At 39.8% G+C, this 25,195-nt stretch overlaps 1 protein-coding gene across 5 annotated transcripts in view; it reads right to left on the bottom strand.

Annotated features, from left to right (window-relative positions):
* Positions 1-3,972: 3,972 nt before the first annotated feature.
* The window catches only part of PUS7L (pseudouridine synthase 7 like), a 29,551-nt gene continuing 8,328 nt past the window's right edge, over positions 3,973-25,195 (bottom strand). For 2 of the 5 annotated variants that reach the window (XM_043494438.1, XM_038394992.2), the window contains exons 2-9: positions 19,824-20,735; positions 18,819-18,978; positions 14,788-14,983; positions 11,996-12,094; positions 10,128-10,209; positions 7,697-7,977; positions 6,602-6,655; positions 3,973-5,909 (exon numbers count right to left, since the gene is read on the bottom strand). In XM_043494438.1, coding sequence (XP_043350373.1) covers positions 5,580-5,909; positions 6,602-6,655; positions 7,697-7,977; positions 10,128-10,209; positions 11,996-12,094; positions 14,788-14,983; positions 18,819-18,978; positions 19,824-20,706 — 2,085 coding nt within the window. In that variant the 5' untranslated portion in view covers positions 20,707-20,735 and the 3' untranslated portion in view covers positions 3,973-5,579. Of the gene's footprint in view, positions 5,910-6,151; positions 6,656-7,696; positions 7,978-10,127; positions 10,210-11,995; positions 12,095-14,787; positions 14,984-18,818; positions 18,979-19,823; positions 20,736-23,757; positions 23,964-25,195 lie in introns of those variants that run through there. The other 3 variants (XM_043494432.1, XM_038395010.2, XR_006274908.1) reach the window with 3 other exon arrangements.

The raw sequence follows: 25,195 nt of genomic DNA, 5'->3' as shown, positions 1-25,195 counted from the left end.
ATGTGCTTTTAAAAATTTTACCCCTAGCTTTGGCAGGGGGTAAATTTATTGGTCTGTTTGGGCAGTTTAATAGGGAGGGATATTTATATATATAAAATCCATAATTCTGCGATTCAGCTAGTAGTTAGGACCAAGAGACCGAGTAGCAGAGACTGCCTGGAATCTGTGTCAACTGAAGCTCTAGTTCTATCTACAAGGGTAGAGACTGTAACTTGTATCTTAAACCTCATGTCCAGGCCTAGTTGGACTGGTAGATTTCTTTGGATGGGTAGCCGACTTTGACGGATCATCCCGTCAGAACTAGGGTTGGATCACAACCAGGCTGAGGATCTACAACCCCCTTTCCCACAAAGATTCTGTTCAGCGGCCTCTTTTGTTTGCAGTCTTGTTATTTATTTGCTTAATACAGTTGTGGCCTTTGTACTATAAATTATCTCTAGCTTGTGCAATGTATTTTTGGCATCCTCTGGGCGAAGAAGCATGACTAAATAGCCCCGTTTCCAGATATCCCAATTGGTTCCACATTCATTTCAAGATCTGCTTCAAAGCGGGCATCAGTGTAAAACTCTTCATGGATTCACCTCAAACTTTTAGGCCTAGATGCACACAGGTATACTTTCTGCAGTTTAGCATTATTTAATTATATAAAGCATTGTGGTTTATGTAAAATACAGTACAACTCTATATGCGTGCATACCCACTGTATATGTAATGAATAAGTGCTCTAATGTGAACAGTTACAAGTGGATGGCTGGGCCATATTTTATTCCAAATGAACGTTCCCTGGATTTCTCAGATTTGACCTATGAACTTAAGTTAAAAGGAATTAATAGCCTCACTACAGGTATAAAGGTAAAATGACAAAACTGTGGATTTTGGGGTTTAGTTTGTTAAATTGCTAGGATTTATTAAAATAGATATTTCACTTACATGAAACTAACTCATTCCTACGATTTGACTAAATATACCCATTTACTGGTCAGGTAGCACAACTACTATGAAAATTAAAACATGCTTTTGCACGGCCTTGGTGGAGAGGGCTGTCTTCAGAAGCTGGAAACAAAAGTCTGGGCATGATCCTGCCTTCCCAGAGCTCCTAAAGCTCCCTTTGTCTTCAAAATGCTTTGCAACAAAAGATTTGATTTGAAAAAGATGAAATAAAAGTTCAAATCATCCTTTGACTTGGATCATTGTACTTCTGTTGTTCATTTCTGTGGGAGTTCAGAGCACAAGGAATGTAGGACTGGGTTTATTAGCTGAGTATAATAGGCCAAATCCTCAGCTGGTGTAAACTGAAATCAATATAGAAGTCAATAGAGCTATGCAGATTTATATCAACTGAGGATCACAAAACATAGAATATCAGGGTTGGAAGGGACCTCAAGAGGTCATCTAGTCCAACCCCCTGCTCCAAGCAGAACCAATCCCCAATTTTTGCCCCAAATCCCTAAATGGCCCCCTCAAAAATTGAATTTATAACCCTGGGCTTAGAATCATAGAATCATAGAATATCAGGGTTGGAAGGGACCCCAGAAGGTCATCTAGTCCAACCCCCTGCTCAAAGCAGGACCAAGTCCCAGTTAAATCATCCTAGCCAGGGCTTTGTCAAGCCTGACCTTAAAAACCTCTAAGGAAGGAGATTCTACCACCTCCCTAGGTAACGCATTCCAGTGTTTCACCACCCTCTTAGTGAAAAAGTTTTTCCTAATATCCAATCTAAACCTCCCCCATTGCAACTTGAGACCATTACTCCTCGTTCTGTCATCTGCTACCATTGAGAACAGTCTAGAGCCATCCTCTTTGAAACCCCCTTTCAGGTAGTTGAAAGCAGCTATCAAATCCCCCCTCATTCTTCTCTTCTGCAGACTAAACAATCCCAGCTCCCTCAGCCTCTCCTCATAAGTCATGTGCTCTAGACCCCTAATCATTTTTGTTGCCCTTCGCTGTACTCTTTCCAATTTATCCACATCCTTCCTGTAGTGTGGGGCCCAAAACTGGACACAGTACTCCAGATGAGGCCTCACCAGTGTCGAATAGAGGGGAACGATCACGTCCCTCGATCTGCTCGCTATGCCCCTACTTATACATCCCAAAATGCCATTGGCCTTCTTGGCAACAAGGGCACACTGCTGACTCATATCCAGCTTCTCGTCCACTGTCACCCCTAGGTCCTTTTCCGCAGAACTGCTGCCGAGCCATTCGGTCCCTAGTCTGTAGCGGTGCATTGGATTCTTCCATCCTAAGTGCAGGACCCTGCACTTATCCTTATTGAACCTCATTAGATTTCTTTTGGCCCAATCCTCCAATTTGTCTAGGTCCTTCTGTATCCTATCCCTCCCCTCCAGCGTATCTACCACTCCTCCCAGTTTAGTATCATCCGCAAATTTGCTGAGAGTGCAATCCACACCATCCTCCAGATCATTTATGAAGATATTGAACAAAACGGGCCCCAGGACCGACCCCTGGGGCACTCCACTTGACACCGGCTGCCAACTAGACATGGAGCCATTGATCACTACCCGTTGAGCCCGACAATCTAGCCAGCTTTCTACCCACCTTATAGTGCATTCATCCGGCCCATACTTCCTTAACTTGCTGACAAGAATGCTGTGGGAGACCGTGTCAAAAGCTTTGCTAAAGTCAAGAAACAATACATCCACTGCTTTCCCTTCATCCACAGAACCAGTAATCTTAGCAGGCCAATGCTCAAACCACTGAGCTATCCCTCCCCCAAACATCTACCTGGCTTCTGAAGAACAGAAATACACATCATATGAAGTTTTTTGTGATGCGAATGTGAATATAAATCCATTCCATTCTGAAAGCTCTGCATATTCTGATTAAAATTAATAAGATATTTGTCGAATTTGAGTCAATAAAATTAACTATTGCACAAATAAAGAACATTTGAATTTTTTTCCATTAAAAATGCACATTTATCATCAATGACTAGAAAAGTGAACATGCCACTAAAGATTAAAACCTCTTTTGTTAGGAAAAACTTTAGAGCCTGTCTTCACTAGTATTAACAAAATGCCTACAAGGTTTATCAAGGAAGGGTGATTACCAATAGAAACACAAAGAATCAAGTCAATGGGTGATCAGCTCTTTGATCTTTCCCTCTTAAAATCAAATCTGTGCACAGTGATTATCTTTTTATTGTACTGCTAAAGCTCTTGTGCTTACACAGAATGGCTTTAAGAGTCCAATACTACATCCCTTTCTCAGGCAAAACTCTCATTAAAGTCAATAGTTTTTACAGAAGTAAGGGTTGCAGAGCTGAACCCGAAGGCTATACATATGAACATATCTATTTTTTGCACTGAAATATTTCTGACTCTTTTTTAAATATAAACTAAGCAGGCAGACGATCATCATATATACAAACAATTTAATGACCACCATGACTTCTTCCAAGTAAAATGCTTCTATTGTAGGAATTATACTTATGGATATCAGTACATCATTCTTTCAGCAACTCTGAGCGGAAAGAGCTAATTTGCTTAAGAAGATTAGTCCTTTCAATGCTCAGAAGTAGTACTGGACAAATGAGCCTAAAATTACTATAGATTAACTCCATTAACATCTTCTGAACATTTTTAAAATGGCAGACCTTTCTGTGAATAAATCTTTCAATCTGACCTTTTATGTGTCCCTTCAAATCAAGTATCAGCTATTAACACACACATTTTTCACACTTAGATTTCATTTGTTGTGTTGAGGCCAGTAAAAACTGATGATCCTCAAAACTATTTTGAGCCAATCAGTGAAAGCAACAGTCTGTTCTCAATAAAAATTCATCGGCTCTAGTAATTCCCTCTGATGAGTGATATAATACAGCAAGTCTAGAAAGCTGAAGTGGATGTGCTGTAGGAAAAGAATTGGTTTCTCAAGTGATTTGTTGAATCTTTAAACGATTTGTTAGTTTTCACGTAGGTTCTAGTTTAATATGATATGCATTAAAAATGATACGTTGCAATAGTCACAATAGTTTATTTAGTGTACAATAACACTGCAGATATTACTGGTATAAGAGCTTATTTCCCACCTGAAACTTCAGTGCCAAATCCTGCAATGCTTACTTATGCCTTGCAAAGATGAAGTTTCACTGAAGACAGTGGGGACCTGATCCTTCATTCCAGACTACCATTTTTACACTTCCATTGAAATCACTGGAATTACACTTCTGTCAAATGGGTGTAAAGAAGTGATGAATCAACCCTGGAATATTTGCCTTTCTAAGGATTGAGCAAGAATTGTAGGACTGGGGTCACAGATAGAAGCAAATCAATGTTGCGTTTACCAGAGTGTGAAAAAATTGACAGGTTTCAGAGTAGCAGCCGTGGTAGTCTGTATTCACAAAAAGAAAAGGAGGACTTGTGGCACCTTAGAAACTAACAAATTTAAGCATTGAGCATAAGCTTTTGTGAGCTACAGCTCACTTCATCGGATGCAAAATTGAAGCATTTGTAATTTACATATCCCTTCTCTCAAAAATGGCCAAAGTAGTTCTTTTCCACTGGTTATTTAAGTCACAGTGCCATCTACAGATTAAACATAACACATTCAACTCAAAGTTTTTGTGATAAGTTTTGCTTCTTAGTTTATTATTCAGTTTTCTCCCCTTTCATGTCAATATTATCTTTTTACAAATTTTTTTTCAGAGAAGAATTTTATAAATAACTTTTAACTGTGATAATGACAAGGTTCCGGTGACAATCACTGCAAGATTTCCTCACAACCTTAAGCTTATGCAGTGAGCAGGTTTGGCCAGCAACGAAATAAAAACATTAACTGCCTGAAATAAAAACATTAACACTCTTCTGTAAGTATATTAATGGCATACTCAGTCCTGGGTCTTGAAGTACCCATTTACACAGATTTTTATTTTGAGCCTGTTTTTTCCCTTCAATTCCTCAGTACAAGAATGAGAGACGAGCACGCTGTGGGCTTGAAGAAATGTCCTCCAATCAGCAGAGTGACTCAGCACTATTACTCACAGCACATATCCTTTTAGTTCTGGGTTCATGTGCATAGTGAAAACAGGCGAGGATGAATGGGCCATAGAACTCAGCAAGGTTTCAACAGGCCTGGATTTTCACTATAGTACGGCAGCTTTCCTAGTAGACAAATAGTACTAGACAGTAAACGTGTTGTGGAAGAAGCTGTCTTTGTGTGTCTTATACAGCACCAAGTATATAACTAGCCCTTAAGATGACAATAGAAAAGGCAAGGAGGAAATGACCATTCACTATACTCCCCTTTCTCCAGAATCCAGCTTTGATCATGCAGTTGTAAAGCTTGTGCAAATATCACTGGCTAAAAGCCAGGCCTGCAGCTCTTGGCTCCTCTAAGTAAATATGACATTATATATAATTTAGCACTGTTTGGCTCCAGTGTACTCAGGACTACATATATTTAGTTTTAAAAACAAAGTAATAAAACCCTAAATTATTCATTAATTCTTTCTGAACTACACGTAATTGATGAACAAGATTAGTTTTCCCTATTTTATAGGTAACATATGTAAAATACCTCCATGGATTATGTTACTCCTGTAACTTTTTACTATGAACATTCTAAAGGTCACATTTCATTATTTCCCTCAGACAAACAGTTGCATAACATGAAGGATCAAGGTCAAATGACAAAAGAAGAGATGCTTTTGATTCATTTAGGTAACTGTCTTCTTCAGTTTTGATTCCCTTTTTATTGTCCTCTAAGAAATGATATGACAGATTGTGGATATATTTCAAAATGTGTCTGTAGCATCCAGGTGTGTTCAGCTGTAATGCAGACACCCTGAAGCTGCATGTCTGCAGCCCATCCTTAGCAAGCCTTTCATGGTACCACTGCCCAACTTTATTATTGGGATACTTGATACTGTGTCCAACCATTGGAAGAACCACCTCAAGGGAAAAAAGAAAATATATGTGAGCCACAAATGTGTTTGAAACAAAACCACCACTTATCCCTTTAAAATGTAATTCCTTTATGTTTTAGGGCCTGATTCTGCAAAGAAGCCACCTTGCTTCCACACCATAAAAGCCCAAGCAAGGCTATGGAAGACAGTTATTTGAGGCTTAGACTGAAAGGCACAGAAGCCAATCAAAATGCCAGTACTCTCTCTAATAACAGACTACAAACATACCAAATTGATTGTTTTCTGGATTGTTCTGAGATATAGAAATAGAGAATATGTTAGTATTCTTTGTAAGTCTCCAAACCCTTGTATCTTCAGCCTTTTCATACCCTGACCTTCAAATACTCTTGAACGCTTCTCCTAACACTGGGGGATTGAAATAAAATGTTTCAAGAAAACTAAAATTAGTAGTTTGCTAACACTCAATTGACACTAATAGTGCACAAAAAAGCAAATCCAACCAAGATAACATTGCCCGTATGTTTAGTACACATGAGTGAAGACTTTCATCTCTGTGTTTGCTATGAGTCCAGATTAATTTCTATGCCCATTTTCCATAAAGGTGCACTCTGAAGAGAAATAAAACTGTACCTGTAAGTTAATCAGATCTATTTTTAAAACAAAAAATTTATCTTCATTTACTCAAACCCTGAAACATGATTTTTCAAACAAACTTACTTGGTGTATTGCATATTTGTTAGCTGACTCTTCTGGAGCAGTTACTACGTGAACCTGGTATAAAATGTTTAAAAAAATACTTATAGCTTGACAAATAGTAGAAAAACTACATTATGATCCAATCACATATTTGTATTAATCCCAGCCTCTATTAAAATTAAGAATTCTAAGGCTGCCTGACTACTCCAAGGAGAAACTGTTTCACTCAACAAAAAATTAGAAGTGTTTAAACACAAAGTAATCATTTTATTAGTATAAGGCCTTGCATGAAATAGGAACTAAATAAAACTAATGTTAATTACCGCTGTACGAACCTACTATTGTAGTTCTAATATGCTTACCCATCTCAAGTTCATGGTGCCAATGTAATTTCATGCTAGAAGATTGGTTCTCATGCAAAATGTGAATGTTACTGCATAAAATTCCATTGTTGAATGTTAAATTTGATAGCTCAGCTTTCCATTGAATTTGGTCTATTCAGTTTATTAAACTCACTCTTTTTTTTCCCCTAACATTTTGGCAAAATCACAACAAGCATAGGAAGCTACTGTTTTAGAGCTCTGAAAATTATTTACAGTGACCTCTAAACTGCTCTAACTCACAGAAATATCTACAAGAAATTCACTCTTCAACTAAACAATTTGGGTGACATTCTGGCTATGTATGTGCCATTGTGCACACCATTACAATAGTGCAAAAATTCCACAATGGTGCTGATACACAGGGGAAAGATAGCTGCCTTTTAGGTCCTCCATGACCAGATCCACAGAAGGATGTAACAGAAAATAGCTTAAAGGCATCATGTATGTGTAACCATTCAGGCCAAGTCCAGGTCCCTACAAACACCTTCATATATTCCTACTCTTGCTATGAATACACTGAACAGTCAGGACGGAAAAGAGCTTTTATGATGTATAGAGCATGTATGCCTATTTGTGGGGAGTTGAGAGAGGGCTAAGCCACTCCACATTAGCCAAACACAAGCAGCATAAATGGTTTAGAATGTTTATCTAAACATAAAAAGCAGAACTCCTATATCTTAAGGTATTCAAGTGTGTTAAGCTAACTTTTACAAGAAATATTTTGTAAACTCACTCTGTCATTCAGAGAAGAATTTTCACCAACATTATCTTCAGAAAGGACCAGATCACCCTCCACTACTTTTGAACCATAGGTCAGAAACCTAAAAGATGCAGCTTCATTCCAAATTTTACTGCAATATGCATGAACGTAGAATATACGCATGGAATGAGGAATGCTGAGCCATCCTTGGGTACAACCCTCGTGGTGTAAACCATAGCGATTCAAGGCACGAAGCAACATCTTCTCTCTTACTTTAAATTTGGGCAACATTGCCAGGGTTCCCTTTGCATCATCTGAAATAAACAGAAATAAACATTGGAACAACCATCTGCTTTCCAAGTTTAGTCTTCTAGAAAGTGAAAAACTTAAAAAGAAGGATAAATTAAATCAGATGAGGAAAAGGATGTCAGACTCATTTGTTTACACTGGTTTTTATTGTTTTGATTATTCTTCCTTGCCTTTAACTTCTCATGTCAGATAAATTCCATCTTATTTATCTTGTAACCTATGCTGATTAATTCAATTTTCTGTAATTTACACTAAATATAAACTAAACTGGCTTTACTATGTTTATTACTTCAGTCCAAAGAGTTTCTAGTTCCTTAGAAATAAAAGCATATCACATCATTGCTAGCATGGTGTTTTTACACCATGTAAGTAACACATGAAAAAGAATTGTATTCCTATCAAAGAACCTGAGGTACTCAGACTTAGGCCTACATTGTCAGAAGATGGACCTCCCTTTTGGAAGCACCCACAAATCTACACCAGTATTAGCACTTGCATTGCTAAGTACCCTGATTCGTCAAAGCAACATAAGCACCAAGTCATTTGAGGGAACACATTTTGTAGCAAAAAAATAATGTGCTCGTTTTATTTTGAAGGTGGAAACTGCACTTGACAACAGGGAGTCTGAGCCTCAATCTGGATAGAAATGTACCCCTTTGCGTTCATATTTCCTGCTTTCCTTTGTAATTTTATCCAGATTTTTGATTTGGTGAGAAGTCATTTGTGTAGCCTTTTATTTCTTGCTTTGGGAAAAGATAGGCAGCTGTTTTCAGAGTTCATATCAATGCCTTTTCATGCATCATACAACAAACTACAGTACGGAAGGACTCAACGGCTCTCTTCTGTGAAATGAAGCACATCTGTAGCCCCTGAAGCCACATACCCTAGCTGTTCTGGCAATATATAGCGATAACTGGATTTACAGACATGAGAGATTTGGGGTCAAGAGTGACTTCAAGATTTCTGACTCTGGGAGAAAAGTTAGGATCTGAAGAATGGTTTCAAAGTAGCAGCCGTGTTAGTCTGTATTTGCAAAAAGAAAAGGAGTACCTGTGGCACCTTAAAGACTAACAAATTTATTTGAGCATAAGCTTTCGTGAGCTACAGCTCCTTCATTGGATGCATGCAGTGGTCTGAAGAATGACAGCAGAAAGAGACATGTGACAAACGGGGCATTTTACTAAGAAAACAGATATTAGTTTTTGAAAATATGTTTCAGTGAAGAATGGAACTCAAGAAAGGAAGTAGGTGAGTCAGAGAGAGAGTGGAGGGAGGAAGAGTTGAAAGTCAACTACACAGATGTTATGGCCAAAGTTGTAAACAAAGGCTGTGATTTTCAAAGGACCTAAGAGAGTTTGGCACCCAACTTTCATTCAGTGTCAATTGTAGCTGGGCTTCCAACTTTCGTACACTCCTTTGTAATTCCCAATAAAAGGGAATATGATAATTCAAAAGAAGAGAGGCGGAGGGTAAAAGAAGAACACAGCCTTTAGGAACTTCTCGTATCTTTTCCACTATGTAGATGTAAAGCCTCTACCAGAAATAAAGATTCTCCACTGCCCTGCACTTGGGAGATGGTAGCATTTTACACTCACTTGCAAGGTGTAAATAATTACAGGGTGCAAGGCAGAGGAGAATCAGAACCCAAAACATTTTGAGACGCAAAATTCTAATGCTCTCAAGAAGAATGGAGCGATTTATTGCATTGTGAATTTACATAAAAGAATGAATCAGCTACTGGCAAAAGCAGAAATAGTATGAAAAAATATGACTATTAAGAATAATTTTAAGTGACAATAGAATTATTAAAAACTCATTAAATTTAAACTAATTGCTAAAACTCACTGTCTCTATAAGATACTTGTTGAAAATGTAAAGTAAAGAAATTATCTAAAAATGGCTTCAATGCAAAATGTATAGGGCCAAATCCTGGGGTCTTTGCTTGGCTTTTACTCAATTCTTATTAAGTTAACCTTCCAGAGCCTGATTCTCCTATCACTTCCATCAGCATAATTCCGTCAATAGACTTAAATGGAATTACTACTGATTTATACAGAAGAACTGAGAGAAACTCAGGCAGTATGCAGCAAAACCCTCAGCCCCCCAAAACGCACATTCCAAATAATGACAAAAACGTTTTAAATGTGGAATTTACCACTTTGAAGAAAATATCTCTTTGCCTGGTTTACAGGATCATCTGTATCTTCTGGTGTGAAAAACAACTTCACAGCTTTTACCTTTAAAAAACAACACACATGAGGTTATTGTGTTTTAATGTAACTACTTGTTCGATGAAAAAGACAACCATATGTCAGTTCTGTGGTAGGATACCATATAGCATCTCAAAACTCTGACCATTTCTTATGCATGATGGCTCAAATTCTTTCCTCCAACAGAAAGTCCTAAAATGTCACAAGTGTGAAATCAAGTGCCTATTGTATTCTCCCCTTGGAAGGAAGGAAGGGGTTGCAGTCAAATAGAATGGATGGGAACAGCCTTCAAAACCTGAAAAGGGGAAGGTAATGATGCAGGGAGTATTATTTTTTTTATAGGTTTCCAGCTGGAAATCTTCCAGGTTGCAAGGTGAGCATGCGGCCTAAAGCAGTAGCACTCTGGTTCTATCTTGTGGCCCTCAAACAAGCCCACAGAGGCCTAACCATACAACGTTCACATAGAGAGGCTTACACACCCTCACACAGAGGGGACAATGATATGCCTAGGCTGTGTCTACACAAGATTAGATGATACGGTGAGAGAAACACCTGAGCATGGTCTGTATTACAGCTTCCATTATTTCTACTACCAGTGGAGCTAGGTATTTTGCAAGTGTATATAAGACCCTAGTTGCTTTTCCCCCTCACCTGTCAGTTTCAGGCCATTAGCACCTGTTTTCCCGCTCATTTGTCCCCATCTATACCAAGCAGTGCAACAGAGCAAGTGCCTCAGCATCTTTAGTAAAAAATTACTCTCTCTATTTTAATCAAATAATTTTACAATCAAAATGGTAACAGAACTACCAATCTGCAGCAAACTAGTCACATTAATTTCTACTTTGCCTGAACTCAAAATTTTGTATTGAGTGTAAGTTATATTGGTGGATAGTATCCTGTGGGATCTAATGGCTTGATTCTCTTTGCATGCCGGTGTAACTATATTGACTTTTATTAAATTTCTCAGATTTATATCAGTGTAACTGAAGAGGAGAATCAGATCCTATATATCTAGTTCAGCAATAACTTCTGATACCATGGATCTCATTCTCTACGGCCTCGTATCTTGTACAATCATTTACCTGTGCAAACTGCCACACAAGTTACATGATAGAGGAGAATCAGGACCTATGTCTCATGAAATATTATTTGAGAAATTAATTCAAATTGGCTTGCAAAGAATAACTTATGTGGAAAGAAGAATGGCTGAGGGATGGTAACCAAGGGATAATGAGAAGCAACAACATATTGAGAAATGCAGATACATCTACTGGGATCTTAAAGGGTTTGAGTTTTAGATCTGGTCTTATTTAATATTCTTGCAAAAAAAATTTAAAAAAAAATCTCTCCCAGTGTACTAGCCCAACAGTCTGAATATTCACAAGTTAAAGAGCACTTATCATGAACAAACTGGAAAAAGGAACTTTTGATTTAAATTGTTCTGAGCCCAATATTAAAAGCAGATGTCTTTATGTAAAATTATATTATTTATCACAATTGCAGTGGAACAGCCCCAAAAAAACACTGAAAACTATTTTCCACTCTATTTAAAATAAATAATGTTTAAGCTTAATGTTAAAATTAAACATTTGTTTTGTTTAAATGTTAAAACATTCATGATTGTGACACAATATTGTTAAATCATGGTGGGAGTTGGTTTTGCAGTCTCCTCCAACAACACTCACACTACTACTGCCACACATGGAGATCAGCGTTCAACAGGATGGTAGCCTCCAATGTTTGACTCAGACATGCCAACTGTAGCCATGGAAAAGAAATAGACTAGTTATTTGGATTATGAGGTGAATTATACCATTTCTTCATTCAGCAAAGCCAGTCCAATTTGATCTGTCTGAACATTCTGTCCATGCCCAAATCGCTGAGGTCCATAGTAGTTTACAAAACCTTTTGTCTACAATCAAAAGAGAAATCAACTGGTTAAAACATGAAAATATTAAATATTCATTAAAACCGTAAGGTGCACATTTTTAAAGGTATTCAGGTATTGCTCTGCTTAGAGTTGGGAATACTAAGTAACTTAGACAGCCAAGTCCAATTTTCAAATGTGATGTAGGCACTTAGGCCTGGTCGACAGCAGAGCGATCGGGGATCGATTTATCGCGTCTACACTAGATGCAATAAATCAATCCCCCATAGATCGATCGCTACCCGCCGATTCAGCGGGTAGTGTAGACATGGCCTTAGGAGCCTAAGTCACATTGACTTTCAATGAGAGGCTGCTAAGGCACAGATCCTCAAAGGATTTCAATGGGAATTAAGCACTGAAATACTGTTGAGGATCTGGGCCTTAGGCTTTGCAATGGTGAGCAGAGCAATGCCTGAATATCTTTAAAAATCTGGGCCTAAATATGGCAAATGTTAATTTTGTTTCAACTTTTATTCAGATAATTATTACAATCAGAACGTATACTAAAATGAAAAGAGTTTACACTTATCGGTATACAGCAATTTATAAACATTAATGAAATAAGCTTAATTACACCCCTTTAAGTATCCCCATTTTACAGCTAAGAAAACCGAGTCAGAGAGAGATTAAAGGGGACACTTTTTAGAAGTGTTAAACATCACAGCTTCAAATGGTATCAATGACAGCTTTAGGTGCTCAGCACATTTGAAAAACCAGACGCTTAATGACCTGCCTAACCAAATACACACAGGATGTAGCCAGGAAGAGAACCCAGATCTCCTGAGTCCCACACCTCTGGGACTCTCATGCCAGCTGAATAAATAAGCATGAAATCAAACCAAACCAGAATCTTTCTCCATATATATGTATAATCACTTCATGATGAATCCTACTAAAGATCACGTCAAAGAGTTGGTATTTTCCCTGAGCAACGCCAGAAATATTTACTCAGGCAAAGTTCACACTGAAGTAAACGGGAGTTTTGCCGGAGTAAGCACTGTGTACAAAACAAAGCAATGGCCTCATCAAAACTAACATATAAATAATAATTGATATTGGGCATTTTTTTAAACACATCTTATTTCACAGGAGAACTCCATCTGCAAAGCTATTGCTATCGTAAAGCCCAAGGGCAACTGCATTACTGATGAGTGGGGATCAGAATTTCCTAGTGTTTTGCTGGCCACTACCTGTGTGAGTAAAATTGAGCCAGTGAGGTCACGATCACATAACCCAACGAGGGTTAATTTTCTGGAAACCAATAAATACACAGAGCAAGGTGAATGTGAAATAATGTAAGGGCATTTACCTTTCAAAAATACATAACAGGAGAAGCTACATAGGTGTAACCATACTTAGGTTGCATATGTCAGTGTGTGTAATTAAGAGATAAAATCCTTAAGCTGGACTAAATGGAACAAGTCTTTTCATGGTCTGGCAATAGGTTAAGTATAATAAAACAGGACCAAATACAGGCCATGTTCATTTTTCAGGAAGAGTCGCACCATAAAAAATATCCCTCAGTTGATCATCTTCTCCTGTGCACTGTGAAGTCAAAAGAAGGAAGGGCACAGAAAAGAAAATTAAAGCAAAAACTGAACATTTCTTTTGTTTGTGAAAAATAACTTCCAATAATTTTCTACAGTGTAATTACTCTTTTGAGACAGGGTCCTTCTGGCACCTTAGAGACTAAAATTTATTTGGGCATAAGCTTTCATGGGCTAAAACCTACTTTATCAGACATGGGTTTAGCCCACGAAAGCTTATGCCCAAATAAATTTGTTAGTTTCTAAGATGCCACAAGTACTCCCCATTTTTTTTTTTGCTGATACAGACTAACACGGCTACCACTTTGAGACAGTGTGTTTCTCAGTTTGGTCTTTAATTCCTGACTTAATTATTTTGCAAAAAATTGGTACTATGACCATTCTTTAGAAAGACAGAGATGGGAAAAGCAATGAATGTCAAATAAAAACACTTCTAAATAAGCTAATAGGTTTTCCCTTTTCCTGACCTTCTACTTTTCCGAGAAACTTAGAGATCCTGGTCAGTGGCTTTTTCAGTGATTCAGGAAAGCATCTACAAAGGGCTCCATCAATTTCTTATCACTTTCTTCTTCTGCCGCCTTTTTTTTTTTTTTTTTTTTTTTTTTTTTTTTTTTACAGTTATTTATCCCATCCCATTCCCATGAAAAATCTCTGAATTTTTGCTAATGCAGCCAAAGTCTATAATTGGTTGGCAGGTATTACTCTGCCTTTTCTACCTATCAGAAGTCAAAAGCATCAATTTTCTGAAGATACAAATTTTCTCCATCAGGGCCAGCCTTAGGCCTCAGCAGCTCTGGTTCATACAGATACCCCATATCTGTCAAATTCCCCATCTGTTGTCCTGTACTACTCTGGGACCAAAAAGCTGTGGCACAGAATGAATTCACTACCCTGTCCTCCCTTTTTGGCAAGTTGCTCTGTTCCTGGTTTGTTGAGTCACAGAGACTAATCATCAAAGGCCACACAGCTTCTAAATTTTAAAACAAGTGAAATTTTGCCAGAGGTGAGTGGAGATTGCAGGTAAGAGGTAGCATGAGAACCATCTTGTTCTGAAAAAACAGCATGATAATTTTTATGAGGCAAAAATATTTCCTTGTTGAAAATGAAATCATGGCATGACATTTTTTTTACCTTAACATTTTCAATTGCTTCAGATATTCTCTCTTTCAGATCTGCAGAAGAGTCGTTGCTTTGATGTTTTAGATCTCTCACAATTATATCAAAGTGGTTCCCCTTCAGCTGACCAAGTTTAAGGTGCTGGCACACTGAATGGATATTATACACTTTCATTCCTTTTTTTTCAATTGTGCTTCCAATTTCTTTCAACCTACACAAATGATAAATTGGGAGTTTATGAAGAACTGTTGATAAGACATTCCAACTGGAAAAAAAAAACGTTTCCTTCACAAATGCTTTGTTTGCCTCAGCACTAATTAAGTATAAAACTAAGATTCAAAAATACTTGTCATTCAAAGGTTTTCCCTTTGTCTTACTTGAAATAAGTCACAGTCGTGCTTACTGACTAAGCATTTAAAATAATTTGTGATCTAGAAATTAATCCCTTATCAAATGATGCTTAGAAGTTAATACAATTAGTTTAAACGACAGTCTATAAGTGAAAAATTATCAGGTGGATTTAATGTTATATAGGGGGTTTCAAATTTTTCATAATATGGACCACGTTTTAATAAAGAGATTGTCTGATGGACTGCCTCACTCCAATTCATGATCACATGGACCATCTTCCCTCCTATTCGTGATTGAATGACATCTTTGTGGTGACTACAGCAGTGATTTCATGGGAAAAGCCATAAGCTCTCCCCCTACTATTACTAAAATTAAGTGGTATTTATAGTTTCTTTCATGCAATTTAGTAGCAAATTCAGTAACAAGGAAAAGGAGCTAGCATCATGTGACCAAACAAAACTCTGCAGACCATCAGTAAATGCTCCCTGGTGATCCACAGGTCACAGTCTGAGAACTGCTGCTCTTATTACAGAAAAAGGTACAAGAAACAAAGAAAAAAGAAAAAGTTCACAAACGTGTCGCAGATAGACAATTTCTCCTTATACATTCTAAATTTATAATGTTATTGTACTTCGCATTTGAAAATATGGAGGTAAGTAAGAAACAATTTGCCAAAATCGGGACAAAAGTAAATTCTAAATAATGCACAAATAGCACTATTAAATGTTTTCCTTTGTTTGGTTTTGTCACACTCTCTAGGTAAATAATATGAGTGAGTATATTCAGTTCTGTTAACTCTATAGTAAACGTATCCACGATCAAGCTCTTAATAATCTATCTCCTGTCTTCATCTTTTTGCAGTCAATTTTCTTGTGGTCTTAGTCCTGAGCCACAATGAAATTGGCTTTGCAATAATAGAAGGTTAAATACAGGTTATTAAGGGCCTACCAACTGCAGTATTTATCCACAGTAAAACTCTGCTCCAACTAGTCTTAAAAACTAATAATAAATTAGCAAAATTTTGCATTGATATTTAAATCTATAAGCACATATGCATAAACAGTACATATAAGCACATATGCATAAACAGCTTGCCATCTCCGGGGGAAAAAAAAATCTACATTTACCAATATGCTAAAGTAGATTATAAAAATGTTATCAAAATTCAAGATCAATCCTGCCGCTCTTATATACACAAAACTTCTCTTGACTTGAATGAGTGTAAGAACTGAAAGATTAAGAGGCTATAAAAAGGCCAAATATTTGAACTGTCAGTTGTGTTTCCAATTACCAGCATGTGCATGCAAACCCAAGGAGAGAATCAATACTCTGAGTTTGCTTTTATAAGGCTGACCAGAAGAGAGTAATTGTGTTTTAGAGAATTCTATAATACAGCCTTCATTCTTGATGAAAAACAGATTTTAAGGGATCAGAAAAATGAGAATGAGAAATAAAAATTCAGTACAGTCAACCTTGAGAATGCTTCTAAGATATTCAAGTTACTCCATTTTGGTGAATGTCCAATGAAGGCTATAAACATAAATCAACCAAAGTGTTTTTAAATATTTCTGAAGTACCAAATTAATACTTTGAATACATGGATGATCATTTTCAATTGAGCTGCAATTAAAAATTAGCTAATATTTGAATTAATGATGACTTAGATGATGATCCTGCATAAGCTTATTACCGAGTGCAATGTTTACTGCTGAAATCCCACGGCGCTACTTATGATAATAAGCAGTACATTTGGTAGTAATTATTTGCAGGATTGAACTAAGACCACAGAGAAGGGATGTTCTTGTGGTACCAAAGGAAAAAGGACCATACATTTCCCAATCCCTGGTGTTCCTCGTATTTATTCAGCAACTAGCTCCCGAAGTTTAACTTTCCCACAAAGTTTCAAGATAGATGTATCATTAAAGTGATATTTTAATTTCAGATTTCAGTTATTAGGGAAGGTCAAGCTACACAAAAGACGGATCTTTTTTTCTCTCTTTTAGAAGGTAAAATATTTCTTTCTTTAAAAAAAGAAAAACAAGTTTCCTCTTTGACTTCCCCTTTCTTACTTGTGACAGAAGAAGATTTTTGTCCCATTTATGACAACACAGAGGAATCTGAATGCAGTAGCCACAACACTGTAAATAGCAAAATCCCATTGCAGTGGATTCTATTCATCAAAGGGCAAAAAGGGCTAGAAGGGAAAACCTGTCATCCTCCTCCTTAAAAGGCTATCTTACCTCATCATATTAAATTCAGGCCTAGATGTGAAGAGAGACTGTTGGAGTCAGAATCATGGTTCTCCTCTTATGAGCTGTCTCCTACTCTATGGCTGTCAAAGTATAGCAGAACTTGCCTGATATATCTTGATGTATTAAATCTCACCAGTTAGAGTGCTGCTCACTCCCTATACTGTGTCAAGATCATTGACTCTCTACTGAGGAAAGGAATACTTGTGGCACCTTAGAGACTAACATATTTGTTAGTCTCCAAGATGCCACAGGTACTCCTTTTCCTTTTGCGAATACAGACTAACACGGCTGCTACTCTGAAACCTCTCTACTAAGGGTGATGGAGAGGAGCCACTACCTAACGTGCCTCCTTTAGCAGGGTCATAGATAACATGTTTTATCTGGGGGTGGGGGGGGTGGGAGCTAGATTAATAATAATAAAATAGCTATTGAATAGTGTTTTAATAGGTAGTTTTGTACCACAACAAAATTTGTCCACTTTTAATAATGTGAGATAAATGAGCTTCTGTTCCAAACTCAGTATCTCCTTTATTTATTAATGTAATCCCTAAATTTCTGGGGGGCTAAAGCTACCTCAAGCCTTCCATTGTCTATGCCCACACTCATGGGAAAGAGCCTGCTGTTTCAGAGATCACATAATACTGGAGAGAACCCTTACAGAGAAAAACTATCACTATTGTTGGTCTTGTGGGGTATCTACCTACATACCTTCCCCTCTCCTGATCCAACAAGTGCTGATATGTTATTCATACTCTCCGAGGAGAAAGGGCTGTACGACACAGTCACCTTTTTGGGTGACATGCAGCTTCTACTCTTCATTCCCTGAGGTTGCAAGGGGTGGCACATCAGTGACTGGCTCTTTTCTCCCTGCTGGGTTACAGTAGCAGTTCCTTTTCTTCACTTCACTTACAGAGGGGGTTGATGGCAAGTCGCACCCTCTCCAACCATATATTTACATCAGGCAAGCACTGTGCTGCCCTGAAAGGCAATGCCACGAAGTAGAGGAGAGAGCAAATTGATCTGGTTCTCCTGTGCTGGGTAACGGCATTTCCTTTGGGAAGACACCCCTTTGTCCCCCAGGGCAACTTCTTCTTCTGATACAAAAAGTAGATTTTGATATTCAGTGTGTCCCAGATGCTGCACCCTGATTAGTTCACTAGATCATTGGAAAGGACAGGGACAGCTCTCTGCAACAAGCAAGAATAAGAAAATATATACTTTTTTCCTCTTAAAGTCCAAGACTAATCCAGTGTCAAACCTGATATTCCCTAGTAAGAAAAGCATTAAGTCACAAAATAACTGCTCTAAGCAGACTCAAACATAGGAGGAGATGGCCCAATATAATAAGATTGGTATTAAAAGGTGCTTTCACATTTATTAACCTATTTTGCTGTATGTGCTGTATGTGAAATTGCTGTATGTGAGGAACCAAGTTTTCAATACCTCTCAGGAGTCACTTTTTTCACAACCATAGCTTGGTAGGTGATGGCCTTTTTGTCTTTGATGCCTGTGTAACTGAAGTCTGAAGGAAGCACACCAAGTTCAGAAGACAAATAGCCAATTGCTTCTAGCGTTTCCAGATTTTCCTTTCGAAGGGTAAAACCTGCAACGAACATCTCAAAATTATTAGAAATCCACCATTCCAAATTATATTGCAACTCTGTCATCATTAATGGGCTAGCTGCTATTCTTTAACATTAGAACAGGATAGAATTTGGTAAGAACACAATTGTTCTCAAAACTAAACTATAGGTAGAGGAAAAAATGTTTTTGTATTGAAGAGAAAGATATAGATGCTGATAACTGATGCTCAAAACTACAGCTACTAGAAACCATAGTTGGCCATAAAAACAACAGAATTTTCAGTGCTCAGAAGATGCAAATCTCTTCATATAGAAACAATCAAACAAAGCAATTTAAAAAAAAAAGACATACTGAACATTTCTAAGACCGTCTGTGGATTTAATGTTGGGCCTACAAACCATTCTTCTAACAGGAACATCATTCTGCATATCAAAAAATAATGCTTTTAAAAAATGAAATCAGAAATCAAATCTGGTCTTATTATAAAACTGTGAGAAATAACCTTTCCAATTAATGGTGGAGCTTTAACATCTAAAAGATTAGGAACACCTAAACAGAACATCCAGAATGATTCAAGTTATTTTAAAATGAGAAACTATAATGCATGCAATTTACACAGGGAAAGAGGTTGCACCGAGGGTATTTCAGCCATTTCCACTGTGCTATTTATTTAATTCACTGCGGTAACTGGATTAATCTCTCACACCAATTTTACAGTAATTTAACTCCACTGACTTCAGTAGAATGATTCCTGTTTTATGCCTGTGTAAATGAGAAGAGAATCAGGCGCTCTGTACTCTTTTAAAAAACAATTATTACAAAACAATTAACCAAGGAAACTATAAAACATTATTAAATATTTACCTGTATAAACATCTTGTTTTTCCTGGCAATCCACAGCTGGCCTTTTCCTGGACAAACTCTTCTCCCGAAACCTTACTATTATTGCTACATTTTGCTGACCATTAAAGTCAGTCACAGAAAAAGACTTTGTTTCTACAAGTTTTCCAAACTTCTGACTGACAAAATGGTGGACTGCCTTTCTGTGCTCCTTATTCCCATCAGGCTTAAAAGAAAATGTAGAGTTTTCCTGTTTTGCATCTAAAAATTTTAAAAAATCAAATGCTTCCTCCTCAGACACTAGTTGACAGAGCTGTTTGTAATCAGTGTTTGCTTTGACAATAATTTCATTACTCTTTGTAACAGTCATTAAGAAAGGAAATTTCTGTCTAATGGCGCTGTGTAAATCAGCTCGATTCCTCTTGTCGAGGACAGGCCCCAGTGAGAACTCGGTGGGATGAGCGGCTGGCTCACGTTCCGAGTCCCACCCATCTTTTATGTTACAAGCAAACTGATTCAATAGTTCGTTCACAGACTTGTCTAACAAGGAGTCCAATGTACCTGCTTCATGGTGCCCACCTTCGGGTGCAGTTCCAGCCATGTGCTCCGTGCTGCCTTTGGCTGGCGACAGGCCCGCTTCTGGAGCATGACTGGGGCTGTCGAATGGACCTAGCACCTCTTCTCTGTGCAGCTCTGGAGGTCCTGGACAGGGCCTGCAGGGGCTCTGTGGGCAGCAGCTGTTTGGGGCTGCAGGTGTGTCACCGAGTGCACAAGGAGTCTTGGCTGTGCTATCGCTAAGCAGCAGCCCGAGGGTATCAATTTCTGTGACGATAAAGTCACTGGCAGAGGTTTTTACGCTACCCTGGAAGCCAGTGTGATTGCTCCGCATGCTCAGCACACCCGGCATGGTGCCAGTCCTGCCCCAAGGCCACACACCTGTGAGAGAGAATGCACCAGTCATTGCACAGCGGCCAGAGGGTTTTCCCAGGGGTCATTGCAGCTTACCAGCTACTAGCGGGGCCTCCTGAAACAAAACATTAACACAAGGGGTACCACTTCCCATCCTGTGGGGGCAGCAGTCAGCAACCCTAGTCCCATCCCCTGCGAGGGGCAGCAGGACCAACAAACCCACTCCTCCCCCTGCCCTGTGCATGTGAGGAGCAGGAGCCAATGAACTTGCCCCCAACCTCTGCCCTGTGCGAGCAGGAGCCAGCGAATCTGCCCCCAACCCCTGACCTGTGTACATGGTGGGCAGAAATCAGTGAACCCAGCCCCACCCCTGCCCTGTGCATGTGGGGGGCAGCAGACATAGCACAGTGCAGGGACTGGACAAGGGACTATGAGATGAGGTGCTGCCCCCACCCAGGGAGCAAGAGGTTCCCAGCTCCTGCCCACAGGGGGCGCTGCTGCTATCAGCCTGGTGGCAGTGCCCTGGAATCAGCCCTGGAGGGATGTCAAGGTTCAGGATAGGCCCTGGGCTGTGTCTCAGCCCCCAGTGATGGGCGCTGGCCACACCGCACTCACTTGCTCAGTGGGGGTGGGGGGCGTTATATCACAACATACATGAGGCTCCTCGGTACCATCTTGGCGTGAGAGGGGTGTGGGCAGTGTGACAGGTAGCAGACAGAGGCAAGTAGGCCCAGACAGTGAGGCTGCCTGCCCCAGGCAAGTGATCCCAGCAGGATGGGTCCTTGTGCGAGCCAGACCCTGCTCTCAGTAGCACTAATGTGTGTGGGGGTTGGGCTGGAGGAAGCCTGACTCAGGGCTTGGCTTCACTTGTGAGTTACACTGCAATAAAGGAGCCCTGGGCGCACTAGCTCACTAGCCATCCACACTGGCAAGGCACATAGAGCGCTCTGACTCCGCGGCTACAGCGCTGCTGGGACTCCACCTCGGCGAGTGGAATAACGTTTTCTGCATCCCCGCTGGAGCGCTGCGGCACCAGTGTGAACGAGGTGTTGCATTACTGCGCTCTGATCAGCCTCCGGAAACGTCCCATAATCCCCTTAAATCAAGTGGTCACTCTTGTTATTGTTTTTGAATCGCTGCAGGAATGCGGATATGCCCTTTGAAAGCTCTGTTTCTGACAGCCGGCTGCCTATCTGCTCCGAGACAAAGCAAGCCGTTAGTGTGGAATGCTGCGTGTGAGAGAGAGGGGGCGGGGGTGGGGGGTGTCTGCTGCTGTCTGAACTTACAAGACAGCATGCTGACATGCTCTCAGCCCCCCAAAAACACACTCTCTCTCCCCCCACATACACACAACACACTCCACCCCCGACCCCGCATTTGAAAAGCGTGTTGCAGTCACTTGCATGCTGGGATAGCTGCCCATAATGCACCGCTCCCAATGCCATTGCAAGTGCCGCAAATGTGGCCCGCCAGTGCGCTTGAAGCTGTCAGTGTGGACAGACTGCAGCGCTTTCCCTACTGTGCTCTCTGAAGGCTAGTTTAACTCGAAGTGCTCTACATCTGCAAGTGTAGCCATGCCCCCAGGCTCTGCCGTGAGAGCCAGCCCCTCCCGCTAGCCTGCAGTGAGCCATGTAGGATTCATGTCTTGCGCTGGGTGGCAGCGTGCTCGGTGCTGCAGAGCCGTATCTAGTCATTTTAGCGCTCAGGCAAGCAAATATATTTGCACCCCATACCATTTTTTCCCCGTCATTTTTCTCCCCCAGAGGCTTTGCGCCCTGGGCGGCTGTCCTGCTCGCCCCACCCAAACCAGAGGTTTCAGCCTCTGTAACTCTGCCACTTGCCTCCTTTGTGATCTTGGGTAGATCATATGTTTTGGTGCCTCAGTTTTCCCTTATATGAAAGATACTCTACAGAGGGATGGCGGGAGGCATAATTCACTGGTAAAGAGTGCAAACTAGAGTAGTTCATCTCTCCAGAATGTGTACAAGGTGAAAAAGGGACCCTTTCCCCATAAACCAGAGATCACAAGTTAAGAGCCCTCACAGAAAGCAATATTGCCATTGTAAATTCTAGCCTTAGCGATCATGAAGTCACTACAGCATTTGGGACCAGTGCTGTAGTATCTATTTTATAAATATATTTCAAATATGCCTTTCTGAAACTTAATCCTCTGAACCACTAAAACCCATGCTCATGTGTGGCTTCCAGAGAGAGAATCCTGCCTAACATATGTCCCAGTGAATGGGATCCACCACTGTAGCTGGAACTCCAGCTGGGCCCCTCCTACTCTGTCAGTAATCTGCCTCTCCCATCCTAGCCCATTGGAGCTGTGCTAAACAGCTATCTTCTGGGAAGCATTCCCATACTCATGTCCAACAGGCATAAAAGCCTCTTCCATCAGGCAAAATCAGATCAGTGTTTTGCTTCCAGCAAAAAAGTGCAAGTTTATGGTGATAGCAATTTCCCTGTCTCCTGATTAATAACAACAAACCAAGGCCCACAGGCTGGGGAGAAAAAGAGAGCTTAAGTTTGACTCTGAGTTTTGAAATGGGGTCTTAATGTCTAGAGTCAAATTAGCCAGCATTGCCTTTTCATCTGGGGAATTGAAATGAAATGTGATTTTCTACAGCAGGCCATGGCTAGTCCTGGACTAGTAGTCTAGCTCCCACCACACACACAGTCCTTTTAAAACATGTGTCAGATAAAGTAGGTATCTTCCTCTTTCACATGCTTCATTATTTTCTTCATTGTATTGTCTGAAGTACAGATTTTAACACCCCTCCCTCCCACACACTTATCTAAGCCCCCTATGTTCTACCTGCAAATCAAGAGGATGACGAGATCTAGGGGGAAAGGAAAACAAAAAGAAATGGCTTTGGGCTGTTTCATTTTTCCAATGAAATAATAAAACCTTATCCCAAAGCAAATTAACAGTGTCTAAGTATCAAAAGAGCAAGACATGATTCTCCATCAGCAAAAGCACAGGGGCTGTGCGATAGAAAGTGCAAGTGGAAACGGTGACATCCAAACAACAGTAAGTAATTAATACCTGACATTTCCCACGGCAGAATTCTGAAGTAATGGTGCAAATCACAGGAAGAGCATAGATAGCAACTAGAACTGGGCTTGACACAAGTCTGGGAATCAGATCTATTTCCCGGTCCTAATCACTGAAGCAAGGCACTCTGCCTGCTCAGTTTCTCCATCTAAAAATGGAGATAATGGTGCTACTCCCTTTTTGTAAAGCACTTTGGGTCGGAATCCTGAGTGTCACAGCAGCTAGAAAATGACAGGAACACACCATGATCCGCAAAGCTCAGTTAGCTCTCTGTACAATGTATGGGGAGAAATAAGTGGCTAAGAATGTCATCCACAAAAGACAGCACTGCTGCTCCCTACCTAAAGTAGGGAATGGGAGAATTGGACAACAGGCATGTGTTATGTTAAGCCCTGCCCCTTTCTCAGAGATAGGCACCTACATCCAAGCTGCTTTGAGGCACTTATGTCAGTTTAGCAATCCCCAGACAGGAACATTCACCACCTGGATCAGACAGCTTAATAGGGATGTAAAGACCATTTAAAAGTTAACTGCTTAAATGATTAAAAATATTTTGTTTAAACGGTTAACCGATTAAAGGCCCGTCCAGCCCATCCAGGGGTTAACGGTTAAGGCAGGTTAACAGGTAAGACTAATGCTAATATTTTACATCCCTACAGCTTAGATACCTACTTTGTGGATCCGACCCTTTGAGAGCTAGAAAATGCAATCTAACAGCAAAGTGTTATTATAAGCTGTAATGCTTTGGATCGATGCTGCAGAACAATTTAACATAGCTCTTTATGTCCTCAGTGAGAGCTCCTGAGAGAAGCAGTGGAAGCCCTATTGCTTGACACACTTAAAATCTGCCTGGACCAAATAGTAATAAATGCACAAATGGGCACAATGCTGTGTTGGCAGGGAGAAGGACTAGATGGTTTAACTGGTCTTTTTAATCTCCAGAGTCTGTGATTTACAAACATTGTGAATTGTGAAACAATGAATTTGCAATTGTCCAATGTGAGTGGAGAGGGGACTGGGGTTTGAGGGACATCAAGAGTGCAGACTTGTTTATTAAGATGCATAGAATAGGCAGTATGGCTGCACAGATTGGGCATTGGTCTAGGAGTCAGGAGCGATGAGCTCAGTCCTGGTTTTGTCACTGACCCACCATATAATCTTGGTCTTAAACTCTCTGTGCCTCAGTTTCCTCATATGTAATTACACTTATGTATGTTTGTAAAGTGCTTTGAGAGCTTTCAGTGAAACATGTGATGTAAGAGCTGAGTATTTATAGGTAGATAAATACAGGAGTGCAGCCGTGAGGAGCTTACAAAATCAATCTAAATCAGAAGCACAGTAAAGACAGGAATGGGGGAATGGCCTATGAAAGAGCAGCACAGCAAGAGGCCGACACAGAACAAACCACGGTTGTTGCATTTACTCCTTG

This window comes from Dermochelys coriacea, chromosome 1, assembly GCF_009764565.3.
Source record: "Dermochelys coriacea isolate rDerCor1 chromosome 1, rDerCor1.pri.v4, whole genome shotgun sequence".
Classification (NCBI taxonomy): Eukaryota; Metazoa; Chordata; order Testudines; family Dermochelyidae; genus Dermochelys; species Dermochelys coriacea.
Note: the sequence above shows the minus strand (reverse complement) of the source record. Positions and strands in the feature narration are given on the sequence as shown.